Genomic DNA, 16,218 nt, shown 5'->3' on the forward strand with positions numbered 1-16,218 from the left:
TACATGACTGGCCAACTGACCAATCTGACCAATGGTAGTGTGTAGGTCGTGTACATGACTGCCCAACTGACCAATCTGACCAATGGTAGTGTGTAGGTCGTGTACATGACTGCCCAACTGACCAATCTGACCAATAGTAACATGTAGGTCGTGTACATGACTTGCCAACTGACTAATGGTAGCATGTAGGTCGTGTGCATGACTTGCCAACTGACCAATGGTAGCATGTAGGTTTTGTACATGACTGCCCAACTGACCAATCTGACCAATGGTAGCGTGTAGGTCGTGTACATGACTGCCCAACTGACCAATCTGACCAATAGTAACATGTAGGTTGTATACATGACTGCCCAACTGACCAATGGTAGCGTGTAGGTCGTGACTGCCCAACTGTGCTGTGCATGTAGGTGGATCCTGTAGAGACTGGCCAAAGCAATGCAAAAAACATGCCGACTGTATGGCGACTGTAGAAAGCAAAAAATCAACATGAAAGAAATGCCAAATCCCGGACATTTCAGAAATACCAGTCGGAAACATTTTTAGATCCCAAAAAGATGTAAGGTCACCCTATTACTGCCAGCTATGACGCACTCACATTGGGTAACAAACACTCAAATCTAACCTCACTGTTAGCAAACACCAGTTAGCTAACGCTAGCTATTTAGCTACTTTTCAATGAAACGGACAGCTAATTATTGAAAAGACTATGCATTGTACTTATTCAGATCTGCAAAGTTGAAAGGGAGAATACACGGCGTACTTAACTTACCTCTATTTCGAGAGCTGTCAACATTTTAATACTCCGCGGAAAGCAGGAAACAGTGCCATGTCGCAGGTGGCTAAGATAAAGTGGTTTAGTTAGCCCTCAAAAACAGTCGCCTACACATGACGTCATTTGCAGCCTTCCGGTGGGAATGATGACGTCACAAGTGTGGCTGAAAGTCCGGTTCAGCACTATTGACGGTATAAGCGTCAGCTTGTCTGGACTGAAGACGTAATATAAAACAAGCTTGTTTTTGCATATTTGGCTGAAAGCACTACTTGAATGTTTTCCCCCATATGGTACAGTGACGTTTTTTGTTTTTTTTTACTCCATCAGCTGGTGTAACTGCCATGCTTATGCAAATATCCGGAGTGCTTTCCATACTTTGGCAACTTTACTTTTTTTATTATACTTTACTCTTTTAATGCCTTTTTCAATCCCGAGTCTCCATACATTTTCCATGTTTCCACACGCAGTGGCAAAATGCTTCTTATAAAAAATAACCATAGCCTCCCTTGACATACCAAAAGTGTCGTTTTGAACATTTATCCCCTTAAAAATTATTCCACTGCAATTTCATTTCGTGTTTTGTGAACGGTGTTTTTCTTGCTTTATCAAGCCTAAATTGAACTCCAATGCTTGACGCATTGCAGGTCTAACGAAACCAATTACAGACTCTCGCAAACTCCAGACAGTATTGCGGGTCTGCTGTAACCAATCGGCTACTCTGTTTCACGTTGGGGCCGCAATATATCCAGCTCCAACAACGATAACATGGGGGATAACCTTCCGCCACGAACTAGTACCTTACTTAGAAATAGTGCGATATGCAAATTTTTGACATATTTTAACCTTAGAAATAAATGCTATGCATGAGATCACATTTTGAATGAATTTGTATGAACGATGATCAAATTATTTATCATTATTTATCAGAAAAAAGCCAAGTAATTTACATTTTAAAGAAAATGACAAATGTACATTTTTAAAAGCTTTTTGGACCCCTCAAAAAACAAATTATTTAATAACCACAAATTAAACTAATTTAAAACTCACAATGTCTTCACACAATGCTGTGCTGCATTAATATAATTTCACAATGCATGGCATGAGTTTTCTAGATGCCTCATAAAATGCATCAATACTCTATACTGACAAAAATTAATTGTTATTGGGAGATTGTACAGAAGGTAAGCTATTAATATTTTTCTGATTGTATATGGCTACTGAATATATCCTGATATTGTCCTTATCTAAATAAGATGTAGCCTGTTATGGAAGAATAAAAACTTCACACCTGAAATTAGTCAAGTGTGGGATGGTAAAACATACCACAGTTTTGACTAATTATGACTAATACCTCACTTTAGAGTTTCAGTGAGCTTCAGATCCATTGCTGTAGTGTCGAAGTGGAAGGGCTCTGATGAGTGTTCTGCAGCAAGTATATACGGAAGTGAGTGAAAAGTCTCATTGGTGGAGGAACATTTACAGACCTCATTCGATGCCACACTTTACCTACAGTAGGGTGGAGAGAAACACTTACAGACCACACTCGACACACACTTTACTCACGGTAGGGCGGAGGAACACTTACAGACCCACATTCGCTGCACACTATACCTACAGTGGGGCAGAGGAACACTTACAGATCACATTCGACACACACTTTACCTACAGTAGGGCAGAGAAACAATTACAAGACCACATTCGACACACACTTTAACCTACGATAGGGCCGGAGAACACTTACAGACACATTTCATGCACACTTTACCTACAGTATGGCGGAGGAACACTTACAGACCCCATTCTATGGACACTTACCTACAGTAAGGCGGAGGAACACTTACAGACCACATTCGAAGCACACTTTACCGGCGGTTAGGGCAGAGGAACACTTACAGACCACATTCCACACACTTTACCTACAGTAAGGCGGAGGAACACTTACACCGCATTTCACGCACACCATTACCTACGGTTAGGGCGGAGGAACACTTACAGACCACATTCAAAGCACACTTTACCTACGGTAGGGCGGAGGAACACTTACAGAGCAGTAGGGGTTTCTGCCGGGCGACAGCTTCTAGTAGCTGTAGTGTAGGTTGATAAGTCATCTCATTCGCTGCGCTAAGAAATGGTACGTATGGAGTTTTATCTGTGATTACAATATCAGGCGTATAGCCACAAACAATTGTTCTTTGTATTATTTTAAAAAAACGGGGACAAGTGAATCCCCATGCCATCTGCGTTTTGATGACAGTTTCGAGTGACTCCTACGTCGAGATTTCCCCCAATTATTGTCTCATTCATTGCTTTTGCTACTGATTATAGTGTTAGTTGTATAGGGAATTCATTTCGCAACACCTATTTTAGAATTGCAGGTATGTGAATTAGCAATTAGCAATTACAGGGTTTATTAATGCATCTAAACGGAGAGACTGCCATGCGTTATAACTTAAGCGATGTGTTGAATAGACACTGCGTGTGCAAACAGCCTGCTAGCAACATTGCCGTTTTATAGCATGTTCAGTAAGATCTAGCTGGATAGATATGTGAATAAGCAGGGTCGTGTGATCGCCGTTGATTCTGCTATTTTATATTGACCTTATTCGTGACTGGTTATAAGCAAGCTAGCTAAACTAGCTATCCTAGCTAACAACCGTTTCTGAAGTGCCAGCTATCTTAGCTTGCTAGCTACATACTTATGCTTAAACCGCTTCGCGAAATACCATCCTATCTAGGGCGTAGAAAATCAAAATATTTAAATTAGATTATTATTTGCTTGAATCAAATGTTAAGGTGTATCCGAATTACGCAAGCAACGATGTAGTCTTCTGATGCTAGATAACTAGACAGGAATAGCCTGAATTTATTTTGTAAAATAACTAGGCAATCACTGTTAGTTGTGTTAAGACTCATTTGTTTTACAATCTCAACGTTTATTAAACAGTATGGTGGTTATTTAAATCCCAATTGTAGCAGTTCTTTTAATTGCTTTTAAAGAATTTGTTATCTTTTGGTTAGGTTCTCGTTTGTGATTACTTCACTAGATTTTGCTGTTACCTCACCCCAAGAGAGCACTCTTAGGAATAATGTCACCAGCCAATTTCTATACCTCTAGTGATGAGAAGAGTCTTACAAACGTGTTTTTGCTGCAGCTGTTTTTTCACAATATGCGCTACCAGATCATCTGCTGTACATGTTCAACTGGGCTTAATGAAAGTTAATAAACTGTAGACAGGGAGGCATAAGTGACTGACCTTGGCTGTAATGTGGTAATAACTGCAGTATTGCTCCACTTTAATTTTCTACACCTCTGTTGATACCCAAAAGTACAGGGTACTCTTCTGCAGGGTCATGCTCAGTCATGCTGTGGGAATTAATGTGTCCAGATGAGGAAATATTTGTCATTTGAGTTTACATGCACAAGGATGTAGAATGCTTGTGTCCAAAGTAGAAAACGCTGCAGCTCTGCATTACTCCTCAAAGAGAGACGGTGGAATCAATGGATCTAAATTCCTGAAGTGTAGATTCACTTACTCTCCAACCCAGAATGACATTGTAAATAAAATAATTGACATTGTTACTAGTCAATTGTAAAGCCCACATAATGCATGGAATTCTGTTGTAGAAAGCTGTCTTTGTCTGAGTAACAGTGTCAGGTGGGTACTTTGAGCTTTCAGTATCTTCACTGAATATGTGCACTCTACGCTCCTCATATCACAACAAAACTGCCCGCAGCAGTGACCTCAGGAGAATACCCAGTTAATTTAGCACACTTCCTGGTAGGATGATTTAGTCTCAGTAGTGGCTGCGGGTTGTAGGCAGAGCCATGGGGGTGTTGCATTTAGTTTGAGTTATATGAAAGAGCAGCAGAGGACAGCTCTGTGTACAGTAGCTTTGTGGGATGTATTATAGGCCTCACTACTCCGTGGGACCATGCTGTAGCCAGCAACCTGTGTAACGCAAGTTGTGCTCCCAGGAGAAGCTGCACCATGGTCACACATACACATACACTCTTCCTGTAGCCCATGCTGTATTGGACAGCACCATAGTAACGGCCGGGACTTTCTGTAAACAAGGTGCAAAAAGTGGTATTCACACATTGATTGTTAGCCCCTGATTTAATTGCTGGTCTGTGTACTGACGTCTGTATACATTCCAAGTTCCAAGTGTTCCACTGCATTCTTGAATCCATACCAAATTCCCAACAGGAGGATGTGGTATGCTTGATAGGCTTGTGCAATTTAGATTTTTTTTATCGTCCAGAACAAATCTTTAGATTAAAAAAGAAAGTAACAGCCAAAAAATAAAACTTCAGAGTGATGCTGTTAGCACATTTCTGTATCACAGCCAAATAATCAATGCAATCTTGAAAAGTCGTTTTTACTATTATTCAGTTGTATCAATTACACACTCTTTGAAATGAAACATATTCAATATGCCTCCAAGGTAAACATCACAGTTTTCCTCAGCATCAAGAGCAAAGCCAGCATCTGACAAGTGAGAGGAAGCGTCACAGTCCTCAGCATTGAGAATCTGCAGTAATCTGAGAAATGTCACCTGATGCTGAGAAGGGCAGTATTAAGTATAGACATAGAAGATCTAGAGAGGAGAGAGAAATGCAGTTCTGGATCCTATAGATGGTCATGGAAGTAGAAACTGGAACACACATTGTGACGCGGGGAGGCATGGTAGCATGCAAAGAAGAGCTGCATGAGATACATTTATTGTTAAACACAAAAGACAACATTGTGCTTAGGCTATCAGAGGATCGAACACCGACGATATTCACTGTTAAACAAAAGACTTATTTACTCACACACTAACAACAGGCAATGAGGAGCAGGTGTGAAACACAGGGAGGGCATGACCATACGGACAAACGAACACACATACACACACACACGGAGATGTTTGGGAGGAGGGGCCGTACCGTGAGACACATACTGCATGGAGTAAACCATGAAGACCAAAACACCAGTATGCAGTGATGCATTTGTGGACTGCAGCGTTGGCACAGTAACACTGAATACCATCGATGCATACAGTAGGAAACGGAGAGTAAGACCCTGGAGTGGAAGTAAGCTTACAGAGTGGCACACTTAAGTGACATCAGAAAAGTGATAGCACTGAGTCAAATCCACAGATTGAGCTAGCGGGTTATCACCGCAGGTGTGAGTTATGAGAGAGACCTAAAGGGACTCCCGCGTGGCCCATCTGTAATCATGAAAGTGATCTAAATCACACTAACTCTACCATGGTGCTGACAAGCTGGATTCTGGCAGCGTGGCAAAAAGCAAAGCATGATGCAAATCCATCAGATGGACCCCTTGCTGAAGCAACCCAAATGGCAGGACACAATCTTGCAATGCCCACACTGTCTCAGCATACAATCCAGCAACACCCACACTGCCTCATAACACAATCCACAATCCAGCAATACCCACACTGCCTCAGAACCCAATGCAGCAATACCCACACTGCCTTAGCACCCAATCCAGCGATTACCCACACTTCAGCACACAATGTAGTAATACCCACTCTGCCTCAGAACACAATTCAGCAATACCTACACTGCCTCAGAACACAATTCAGCAATACCTACACTGCCTCAGAACACAACCCAGCAATACTCACACTGCCTCAGGACACAACCCAGCAATATTCACACTGCCTTAGAACCCAATACAGCAATTACTCACACTTCAGCACACAATCCACTAATACCCACACTGCCTTAGCACACAATCTATCAATACTCACACTACCTCAGGACACAATCCAGCAATTTTCACACTGCCTTAGAACCCAATACAGCAATTACTCACACTTCAGCATACAATGTAGAAGTACTGCCTCAGGACACATCCAGCAATACTCACACTGCCTCAGCACACAATACAGCATAATGACTACTTTGGAGCAGAAACCGAAAGTAAACAAACTGGTGGCAGATTTGACCGACATTCAGCTGGACAATATTTAGTAGAGTAAAAAAGCTGGTGGCAGACTTGACTGTCATTCAGCTGGACAATATTAAGGTTGTGCTGGTGAGGGACCTACATTTTTATGCAGAGCAGAGTGCTGTATCTGTAATGTATTTACAGTGACTCATATAGGAGATTAAATTGTTTTGCATTTGTTGATTCAGCCTATGTAACATTTCACCTGTCTGTCATATTTGGGCATGTGCTCTGCTCATGGGCTTTATATAAACATTGACAGATTTTTACAATGAAGTGATTGTTAGTTTCAGAACAGAAAGTGTTGAGCAGTGTCAAGCAATGATCATTTTTGACAGAAATGGGTATTACACGTACTGCTTATTTTTTTTAACTGAGAAATGTTTTTTTTTGTGAGAAATGCTTAAGGAAAACATATTTGTGTCAAGTTGACACTATTTTTGTTACTTGGGACCAACAAAATCATAAATCCTTGTGACTCAGCTTGGACTTCATTACTGGTGTTATGATTCCAGTAGGAACGAGGCAAGAGGTAGAATGCAAATGCAGGAGACATACATATTAAATGAGGGACATACAAACATGAAGGGCAAAACAAACAGAAGCAAAGGGGTAACACTGAGGGTAAAATAATACATGAGCAGAGTAAACAGCAAAGCAATGTCGACGACAGTACAACAAGCATAAGGTAAACCTGATGGAAGGAACGTAACTTACCACAATAACTGACAACATGGGAAACCAAACACAGGGTTTAAATAACCAAGACAATCAAGTGCTAATCAGACACAAGTGAACATATGAACAGGGAGAACCAAAACAAGGACTGGAATAAAGGAACAGACGAGGGGCGGAGAAAACGAAACCAAGAAACTGAACAACCAGGAAGCAAAAGGAAAACAGACACAACAGGGAAACTGTGGAAACAGGGATGTCAGGAGGGTGGCCATTCGTGACAGAACCCCCCATGAAAGCATGCAACACCGTAGTATGCAAAACAGAACACAGGATAAGATGCTGACAAGTGGAATGGCCAAGACACGGAGCAGGGACAAGACCCAGACAAGACATAAGAATGGACAGAAACAGGAGACCCAACTGGAGCACACAAGGGGATCGATACTGAAACCAGGCAAAAGGAATGGATAGAAACCTAGGGAACAGGACAAGAACCAGAAACAGATGTAGGAACAGAGGCAGGAATTCAGGTAAGACAGACAGCAGGAACAAAAGTACTAGCAGAGTATAAAGCTGAGACAGGGACAGGACCAAAAGGAGGAGCTAGGGATGATGAGGCAGAACAGGAAACAGAACCATAGGATGCTGAGAAAGTTAATCTGGACTTAGAAGCCTGAGGGACACAAGTGGACCTAGAACCAGAACCTGGTTGAAGAGCAGAAACAGATAAGGGGACACAGGGAACAGACATAGAAGTAGGAACAGGTCCAGGAGCAGGACTACAGATAGACATTCAGGATGGGGCAGGACTACAGTCAGGGATAGTGGCAGGACAAGGGGCATACACGGGATTCAAGGCTAAACCCTGGGCAGGTACTGGAGTCTGGGCAGATTGAGGGACGGAAACAGCACAGGGAAAGGGAGTCGGACCGGCAACGTGGCTGGAACAGGAGGCGGACGCAGAGTAAGGAGAGGAGAGGAGACATGCTGGTAGCAGGCACAGTTGCGGGAACAGGGACAGGAACAGAAGCAAGGACAGAGGTAAGTATAGTCAGCATAACAGACACAGGAACAGGAACAAAATACACAGTCGGCATGGATACAGGTATTGGGACGGACAAGGAAACACTAATGCCACAAGGCAGGGTAACGGGTTTCACCAAGTTAACGTAAATAGGCATCGATATATTGACAGGATCAAGGACAAAACCGGGAACAGGAGCAGGCAAAACAGGAATTGAGGAAAAAGACGCAGACACGGGGGCAGTAATGGGGGCTGGCACAGCAGCCTCAAGGGGCAGAAGAGGTACATAAGGTGTAGAAATAGGAGTCGTAGGGGTATGGGAGGCCGACGGAGAGGGCTTAAGAGTCACTGGCCTGCTGTGAGGTGTGGTCGAAGGAGTCCTAAGCATCTTAGGAGGGACACCTGTAGCAGCTATTAGGGGCACAGGGGAGCCTCGAGGAGCAACCACACGGACAGGCCTGGCATCAGGCACAGGGACTTGTGGAATGGCTTCTTCTACTACAGGAACAGGAACTGGTGGATCCGGTGACGCGGTATCCTGCGGCAGGTCCGGGGGTGCGGCTGCAGCGTTCAGCGGCGGCGGGTCTGGGGGGTCTGGAGGCGCGGCTGTGGCGGTCAGTGGCAGGTCCGGATGCACGGCTTTGATGGTCTGCGGCAGGTCTGGGTGCGCAGCTACAGAAACAGACTTGACACAGGAAACAGAATTGGTGGCATCTGCTATGCCGGGAACGGGAACAGAACTGGTGGCTGAATCAGGATGGGTGGCGTCTTTCGTGCTGGGGACTGGGACTGGGTCAGGACGGGCGGTGTCTCTCGCGCCGGAGGCGGAATCTGGCCGGGCGGTGTCTCTCACGCCGGAGGCGGGATCTGACTGGGTGGTTTCCTTCACACAGGGTGAGAGCTAACAGGGTGTCTGGGAGGGCGGTAGCTAAAGCAAGTTGTTTTGGTGGAGCAAATCGTGTGGTGAGCAACCAGAGAAAACCCTCCACTGTCATTGCTTCCTGAGCCCTGTGCTGGAGTATTATTTCTGCCCATTTGAGCGCTTTACCCCAGAGAAATGTTTTCAAAAATATTATCTTCACAAACTCTGGCGGATTAGGGCAGGTCAGGTGGTGAAGGTATATATGGCTTTGCATAGCATATGTTCCAACTGACTTACCCTCCCCTAGGAGTTGCTATAAGTGAGGATAGAGCCAAAGGCTTCCCGTCTCTAAGCGTAGAGAGTAGTGACTTGATGTAATTCATGTCTTCGTCTGGGAGCAAACCATTGTGCGAAGGTGGCTGGGCTGACGCGGATGGAGCACGACATGACTCAACATGGCCCTCCTGCTGCATTCTCATTTTACGGTTGGTTATTTTGTTACGATTCCAGTAGGAACGAGGCAAGAAACGGAACAACCAGGAAGCCAAAGGAAAACAGACACAACAGGGAAACTATGGAAACAGGGATGTCAAGAGGGTGGCCATTCATGACAACTGGCTAGAGACTTGAACTGACCTGTAGGTCAGTGACTTTCTAGACACTTGAACTGACCTGTGGGTCAGTAACTTTCTAGACACTTGAACTGACCTGTGGGTCAGTAACTTTCTAGACACTTGAACTGACCTGTGGGTCAGTGACTTTCTAGAGACTTTGATTTTTACTTTATTTTTATTTTGAGTTTAGCTTTAGAACTTTATAAAAGCAGATAAGTATTGCCCACTAACTGAAATGCCCTTTGAAACAGACCACAATATGTAGGGAAGAGCACTATATATAGGGAAGAGTACAGCTCTGCATATGTTTAGATACTATACTCATTTTGGACATCTATCTCACAAGTTGGGTTTACTATGAAATGTGTAACAGTGTGTAGCAATGAAAGGGTACATTCTCCCCATTTTCAAAAATAAATTTCAGGCATGGTTGTTGAACACAGGGTAAAATGAATTAGGTTAATGAGGGTTGTATTGCTTCATATCAGACTCTGTCCCTTCTCACCTCTTTCTTTTTTCAACAACAGGCTGACCAGCTCACAGAGGAGCAGATTGCTGGTAAGGAATCCAGCACCTTATGTGTTTGTGTGTGTGTGTGTTTGTGTGTGTGTTTGTGTTTGTGTGTGTGTGTGTGTGTGTGTGTGTGTGTGTGTGTGTGTGTGTGTGTGTGTGTGTTAATTCATGAGTCATGCACATTTAAGTTCATTTTTAAACTATTTATTTGTTATACATCCTGGCCATCCACCTTGTACATTGTTTATCTGACTGTACGCTCCTCCTGTCTGCAGAGTTTAAGGAGGCTTTCTCCTTGTTTGATAAGGACGGTGACGGTACCATCACAACCAAAGAGCTGGGCACAGTGATGCGTTCACTTGGTCAGAACCCCACAGAGGCAGAGCTGCAGGACATGATCAACGAGGTGGATGCAGACGGTGAGGAGATGGGCAGGGTGTTGTAAATTTAGAACTTTTAAATATCCTACTTAAGTGTTTTGGCCTGTGCCATGGTCAAATCATTTGACAGCTGGATTCTCTGCTGGAGCAGGTTAATCTCCTGAAGAGCACAGTATTTATCAAGAATAGTGTTTATCAAGCATATTTATCATGCACGGTCTTCATTAAGAGCATAGCAGCAGGTCTTCAGCGCTGCTATGTTTTTTTTCAAAAATGTTTTTTTATTCAGTGTGCGCAGCATAAAATGATGCCAGAAAGAAACAACAGATACAATAAGTATAGCTTAAACTTCAATTCAAGGACTGTTAGGTAGGTTGGTTCTGTTTTGCATTGTCACTGAACTTATTCCTAATGACAAAATCCGCAGGTTTTGTGTTTCTGATAATGTCATTAATTAAAATCTGATATTAGGCCCGCAGAAACAGCTAAATCATAAGCCATGTACAGGATGCTCACCACATGTGAATAACCACCTGTGTGTCAACACCACACATGAAATCGCAATAACCATGTGTGTAGTCAACTATGTGGTCATGTCTACATTTATAAAACAACACAGTCTTGCATAAAGATACTGAAAATGAGAATGAGAATGAATCTTCCTTGAAAGCATTTTCTAACCTCTGTTTAAAGTGATCAGTTCTCTTTTTTTCATGTGGATGGAGGGACAAAACTTGAAGAAAAAACTTATTTTTCAAAATCTTATTTTCCAGGCACATGTTGCTTTGCATTGGAACAAAAGATTTTTGACTACTGCTATTCACAGTTTTAGTTTCCTAGTGCAGAGATCCATGAGAGAAACTCCTGAATTGCAAAAATAAATTGATGCTTTTAAAGAGTCACAACCATTTACTTCACACTCAACCATCACTCCATATGCTGCCTGGAAGAGCATTATCCAGAGGAAAATGTGACTAAAATCAGTCTAATCAAACTAAAATCAGTCAGAAATGTGAGATCCTGGAGGCTAATTAAAGATGCGGTAATAGTAATTTTATTGCCATCCAGATTCATGAGTTTGCTCACTGAAGAGATGTGTAAAATATAAAAAACTGCATAAAACTAATCTACTCAGAATAGGGCTATAGGATTAGTAGTTCTGACTACAGTTTAACATGCTGCGTGTCTGTATAGTGTGTGCTTTTTATACGGTGTTCATGTGATGCAGACAGAAGGCCTGCCTCATCACCAGGACTGCTTGGACTACTGCTTGGAATTTGGTGATTTTTAAATGTGAGGGATGAGAGGAAAAATCTATATGTGTATTTACTTACCCCTCTTGCTGTGAGGGGATGTTGTAAACCTCAGTGTGAACCCCTTGTGAGAAGCATAGTTGTGACCCTGGAAGGGTGGATGCGTGAGGGACACACAGAATGTGTGAAGTGCTCAGGTGTGCTCTCCAGTGGTGAAGTAAGTGTGATGGAGTCTGTTTCTCCCTGAAGGAGAGGATGGTGTGATGGAGCCCATCGCTCAGGACGGTCCAGTGGTCAACACATATTTACCACCTGCAGGACCGAGGTTTAAAGCAAGGTGTTGTTGATGCCCTCAGCCTTCTGCACATCTCATAGCTCACAGCTGTGGCACTATGCCAGGTGAGCTTGGTTTTAGAAATGTCTTTTATGTAAAGTAAAATTTATGGAATATGAAGTGGTCCAGATACCTAAGCAAGCCAAAGGTGGCAGTGGCAAGGAAAACCTCCCTGGGCAGAGTTAAGGAAGAAACCTTGGGAAGACCCAGAATGAAGAGGCAACACAATAACCAGTACATGCTTTACTACATTATATATAGTCCAGGTAGTAAGTTCAGTATAGATGTGAGCGCTTCACCTACTTTGCTGGGTCTAGGGTGGGTGACCTGTTTCTGCATCCATTGGAGAAGATGGAGTGGGTAGAGGAATATGGCAGTATCAGGCTGTGAAACTCCTATGGCAGCAGATAAAACAAAGACATAATTATATATGTAAAGATGAACAATCCATATATAGTAGATGTGCCAGTGATCGGCATGCATCTCTGGCAGGTTTATCTGTAGCAGCTTAACTAAAAGTGAGGGACAGAGGATGACCACAATCCTGAGGGACCAGAGGATGATCACAGTCTTGAAGGCGAGTGTGTGTGTGTGTGGGGGGGGGTGGGGGGGGGGGTGGGGGGGTATGAGACTATGGGTATCAGACTGACTGTGTGTGTGATATGGTATGAGACTTATGTGTGTGTTTGTGTGTATGTGGTATGGTCTGAGACTAGTGTGTGTTGTTTGATCCTGGGGGAGTACGGAATCATTGGTCTGGACTATGTATCAGACAGCTATAAAGCTTGTTGAGTAACAGCTTTACATGAATTCTATTACTAAATCGTATGTGTGTTGCTCAGTCCTGGCTGAGAAGGGTGACTTAATTTCTTATAGTACCAAACAGTGCTATGCAGAATCCCCCAAGATATGAATGAGAAAATGCTGATCTAGCTGTCCAGGTAAATAGACCCTAACATCACAGCTCAGTCCAATGAGAGTGTTCAAGGAACTTTGGGATTAGTTTTAGTTGAAGCTTAATGTTGGTGAGGTACATTGTGCTGAAGGGTTAAGTTCTTATAGACACTCCACCCCTTTTCTCTATGAAGGTAATGGAACCATCGACTTCCCTGAGTTCCTGACCATGATGGCCAGAAAGATGAAGGACACAGACAGTGAAGAGGAGATCCGGGAGGCTTTTAGGGTGTTTGACAAGGTCGGTGGAGGGGGGGGGGGGGGGAGAGAGAGAGAGAGAGAGAGAGAGCCTATATAATAACATAAGCCACTGGAGTGAAGACAACGTTATAGTCACACCTCCAGGTATCGGTTGCTTGGTTCAGTGTGTCCCCACTCATGCACCCTCTCATGGGTCAGGACGGTAACGGCTACATCAGTGCGGCGGAACTGCGTCATGTGATGACCAACTTGGGGGAGAAGTTGACAGACGAAGAGGTGGATGAGATGATTCGGGAAGCTGACATCGATGGCGACGGACAGGTCAACTATGAAGGTAAGACCTGACTTTTGTTTTCTCTCTGGGCTTTTCAGTTCCACCCTGCTGATTACCATCACGCACAATGCACAACGTCACGCACAAGGGATTCATAAGAACAGGCAGTAAATACGAATGTAAACACATAAACAGATTATTCTGGATGAAAACATTGAAAGGAATCAAACACAAGATGAGGTAAACATCATCAAACCTCACAGATGATCACACCTATTGACATTCAGATCACTTCTGCATAACATTAATTCTACTTGAATATAGCTGATCTAAGCAATTTGAAATATAGTGAAGTGATTTTCTATAAAGCTCAGTGATTTTAACTTCTTTATAAAGGACATGTGCAATGCAATGCTTATCATTATACTTAAAAATCTAGATTGCTAAAGTGCCTAAGCAATGATGAAGAATTATGCAAAAGTCCCGAATTATGCATAACAGCACATGCACTTGTTGTAATGCCTTTTGTAATATGACAGAAGGTTTTATGTTTTTGTGTGAAGATGGTTTCACTACATGCTGTTTACCATTGGAATTTAACATTTGACCCTGTCCTTATTTTCTGCTTTTATTCACAGAGTTTGTACAAATGATGACGGCAAAGTGAAGCTCTCATTTTCTCTCCTGACCACCCTTGAAGACAAAAAATAAATAAATCAGTCAAATGTTTTACTTACCTCTCGCAAAAATATTCATATATTCATAAACACTTCTGTATAGAAAAGCATTACTGAATGTTGAAAATGAAAAGTCCATATAGTGAATAATAATAATAATAATAATAATAATAATAATAATAATAATAATTATTATTATTATTATTATTATCATAAAAAGCTAACAGAACTTATGTGCAAACAAAACTGATGTGCATGTTCTGGGTAGGGGTCCTGTTTCTAATGATCAGTCATAAACATCGGTATTCAGACCTAAATCTCCAAATAACCTTTCAAACTTTGCAAACTGCTTAACTGAATATTTGGCTGGGGGCAGTGTTTGAGCTGGCCACTTGTCTTTTACTTTCAGTTTATGTTCTACATACAACATGACAAGGAATTATACAGGGCAAATGATGGAGGGCAGAGAGGAGTGGTGCAGTGTGGTGTAACACATTGGGAAGAGTCAAAATAAGACTTGATAAAAGGGACCTTTGCAGTTTGCTTAAATAAGATATTTTTAAGGAATATGCACTTAAAAGATTTTAAACCATGATTTTAAACTTTCAGCATGTCTGGTTATGTAGAGTGTTTATTTGTTTATTCTTCTTGAGCAGGGGTCAACGATAGGGAGTGGGGTCAGTTTTAGGTTGTAACCTTTCACCCTGTATAGAAGAGCTTTATTTTCAGGCACGGGTAAGCAGTTGTGTTGTTCACATTGCTCTCCTGTTTTTAACTCACCTCTGATCATGAGTGCATTGATTATATTCGAGAGCATGTGGGAGTCTCCTCATCATGAGTTTAGTTTACATTCATTCCAAGCTGTACAAGCTAATCTTTTTTTTTTCCAATAAAAGACCATGACCTTGACCATGACCTTAATGAGTATGCTGTCCTTCTTCCTGCTGTGAGCCTCACATCACAATTCCCAAGTGTCCATTCTTTTGGATCCAGCACGTTGCCTGGCAACATGCATCCATGGAGGTGGGGAATTAAAGAGGCATGTAGGAAGTGGGGAAGAAATGTCACCAGCCATGCCATCTGCCTCCCTCCATCCTCCATCCAACCTGTTGCTTCATTATATAACTAACTACTTTCACTAGTGACTCCTTATGTTAAAGAAGGACCAGTGGAGAAAAGCTTGATCATAAGAGCCTTAATTCTGCTATTTGCTAAGGAAGGACATTCTGCTGTCTCGTCACACCTTTACAAATAGTCCTGAAGTCATAAATTTAGTGTTTTGTGTGATGCTCATGTAAACAACTAAAAGTGTATTTTTAGTTTGAGTGTGTGTTTGTTGCTGTAGGTTAGAGAACAATGCTCTTGACAGGCAGCAGGGTCTTTAGCATGGCTGGCAAAAGTAAGTCAGCTGTCTGGCTTTTCTATGTGTGTCTGTGTGTGCATGCACACACACCTTATTGGTAGAGGTCAATTTTCTAGCAAATGTGATAGAAAATTAATATTTTGATGTTGTGGGGGCAACTAACATTTTTAAAAATCCACAAAAGATGGGTTTCATTTGACACAAACCAATAGAGATACACAAAGAGAGAAATATATGGCTGTCTTTAAACTGAATTCTTGTACCATCAACCACAATACCAAGCCAGTCAGTATGGCAGAACCAATGATAACAGCCATCTCTGTCAGTATGGTAGAATCAGCTTACACACATAGTTTGAG

At 42.5% G+C, this 16,218-nt stretch overlaps 2 protein-coding genes across 3 annotated transcripts in view; one reads left to right on the plus strand and one right to left on the minus strand.

The window, feature by feature from the left end:
- nrde2 (NRDE-2, necessary for RNA interference, domain containing) overlaps positions 1 to 2,880 on the minus strand; it is a 20,651-nt gene extending 17,771 nt beyond the window's left edge. Inside the window, 3 exon segments of the mRNA XM_035532931.1 lie at positions 360 to 464; positions 2,336 to 2,383; positions 2,817 to 2,880. Coding sequence (XP_035388824.1) covers positions 360 to 464; positions 2,336 to 2,383; positions 2,817 to 2,880 — 217 coding nt within the window.
- Positions 2,582 to 15,411, plus strand: calm1a (calmodulin 1a). Of its 2 annotated transcripts, XM_026999921.2 has the most exons (7): positions 2,602 to 2,903; positions 9,807 to 9,938; positions 10,438 to 10,468; positions 10,699 to 10,842; positions 13,479 to 13,585; positions 13,744 to 13,879; positions 14,458 to 15,411. In XM_026999921.2, the coding sequence occupies exons 4-7, from the start codon at positions 10,773 to 10,775 to the stop codon at positions 14,484 to 14,486; spliced, it is 342 nt and encodes a 113-aa protein (XP_026855722.2). In that variant the 5' UTR covers positions 2,602 to 2,903; positions 9,807 to 9,938; positions 10,438 to 10,468; positions 10,699 to 10,772; the 3' UTR covers positions 14,487 to 15,411. The 2 variants fall into 2 exon arrangements, with proteins under 2 accessions (XP_026855721.2, XP_026855722.2); XM_026999920.2 differs by lacking the exon at positions 9,807 to 9,938 and having other exon boundaries at positions 2,582 to 2,903.
- Positions 15,412 to 16,218: the final 807 nt, after the last annotated feature.

Source organism: Electrophorus electricus, chromosome 13 (assembly GCF_013358815.1).
Source record: "Electrophorus electricus isolate fEleEle1 chromosome 13, fEleEle1.pri, whole genome shotgun sequence".
NCBI classification, from domain to species: domain Eukaryota; kingdom Metazoa; phylum Chordata; class Actinopteri; order Gymnotiformes; family Gymnotidae; genus Electrophorus; species Electrophorus electricus.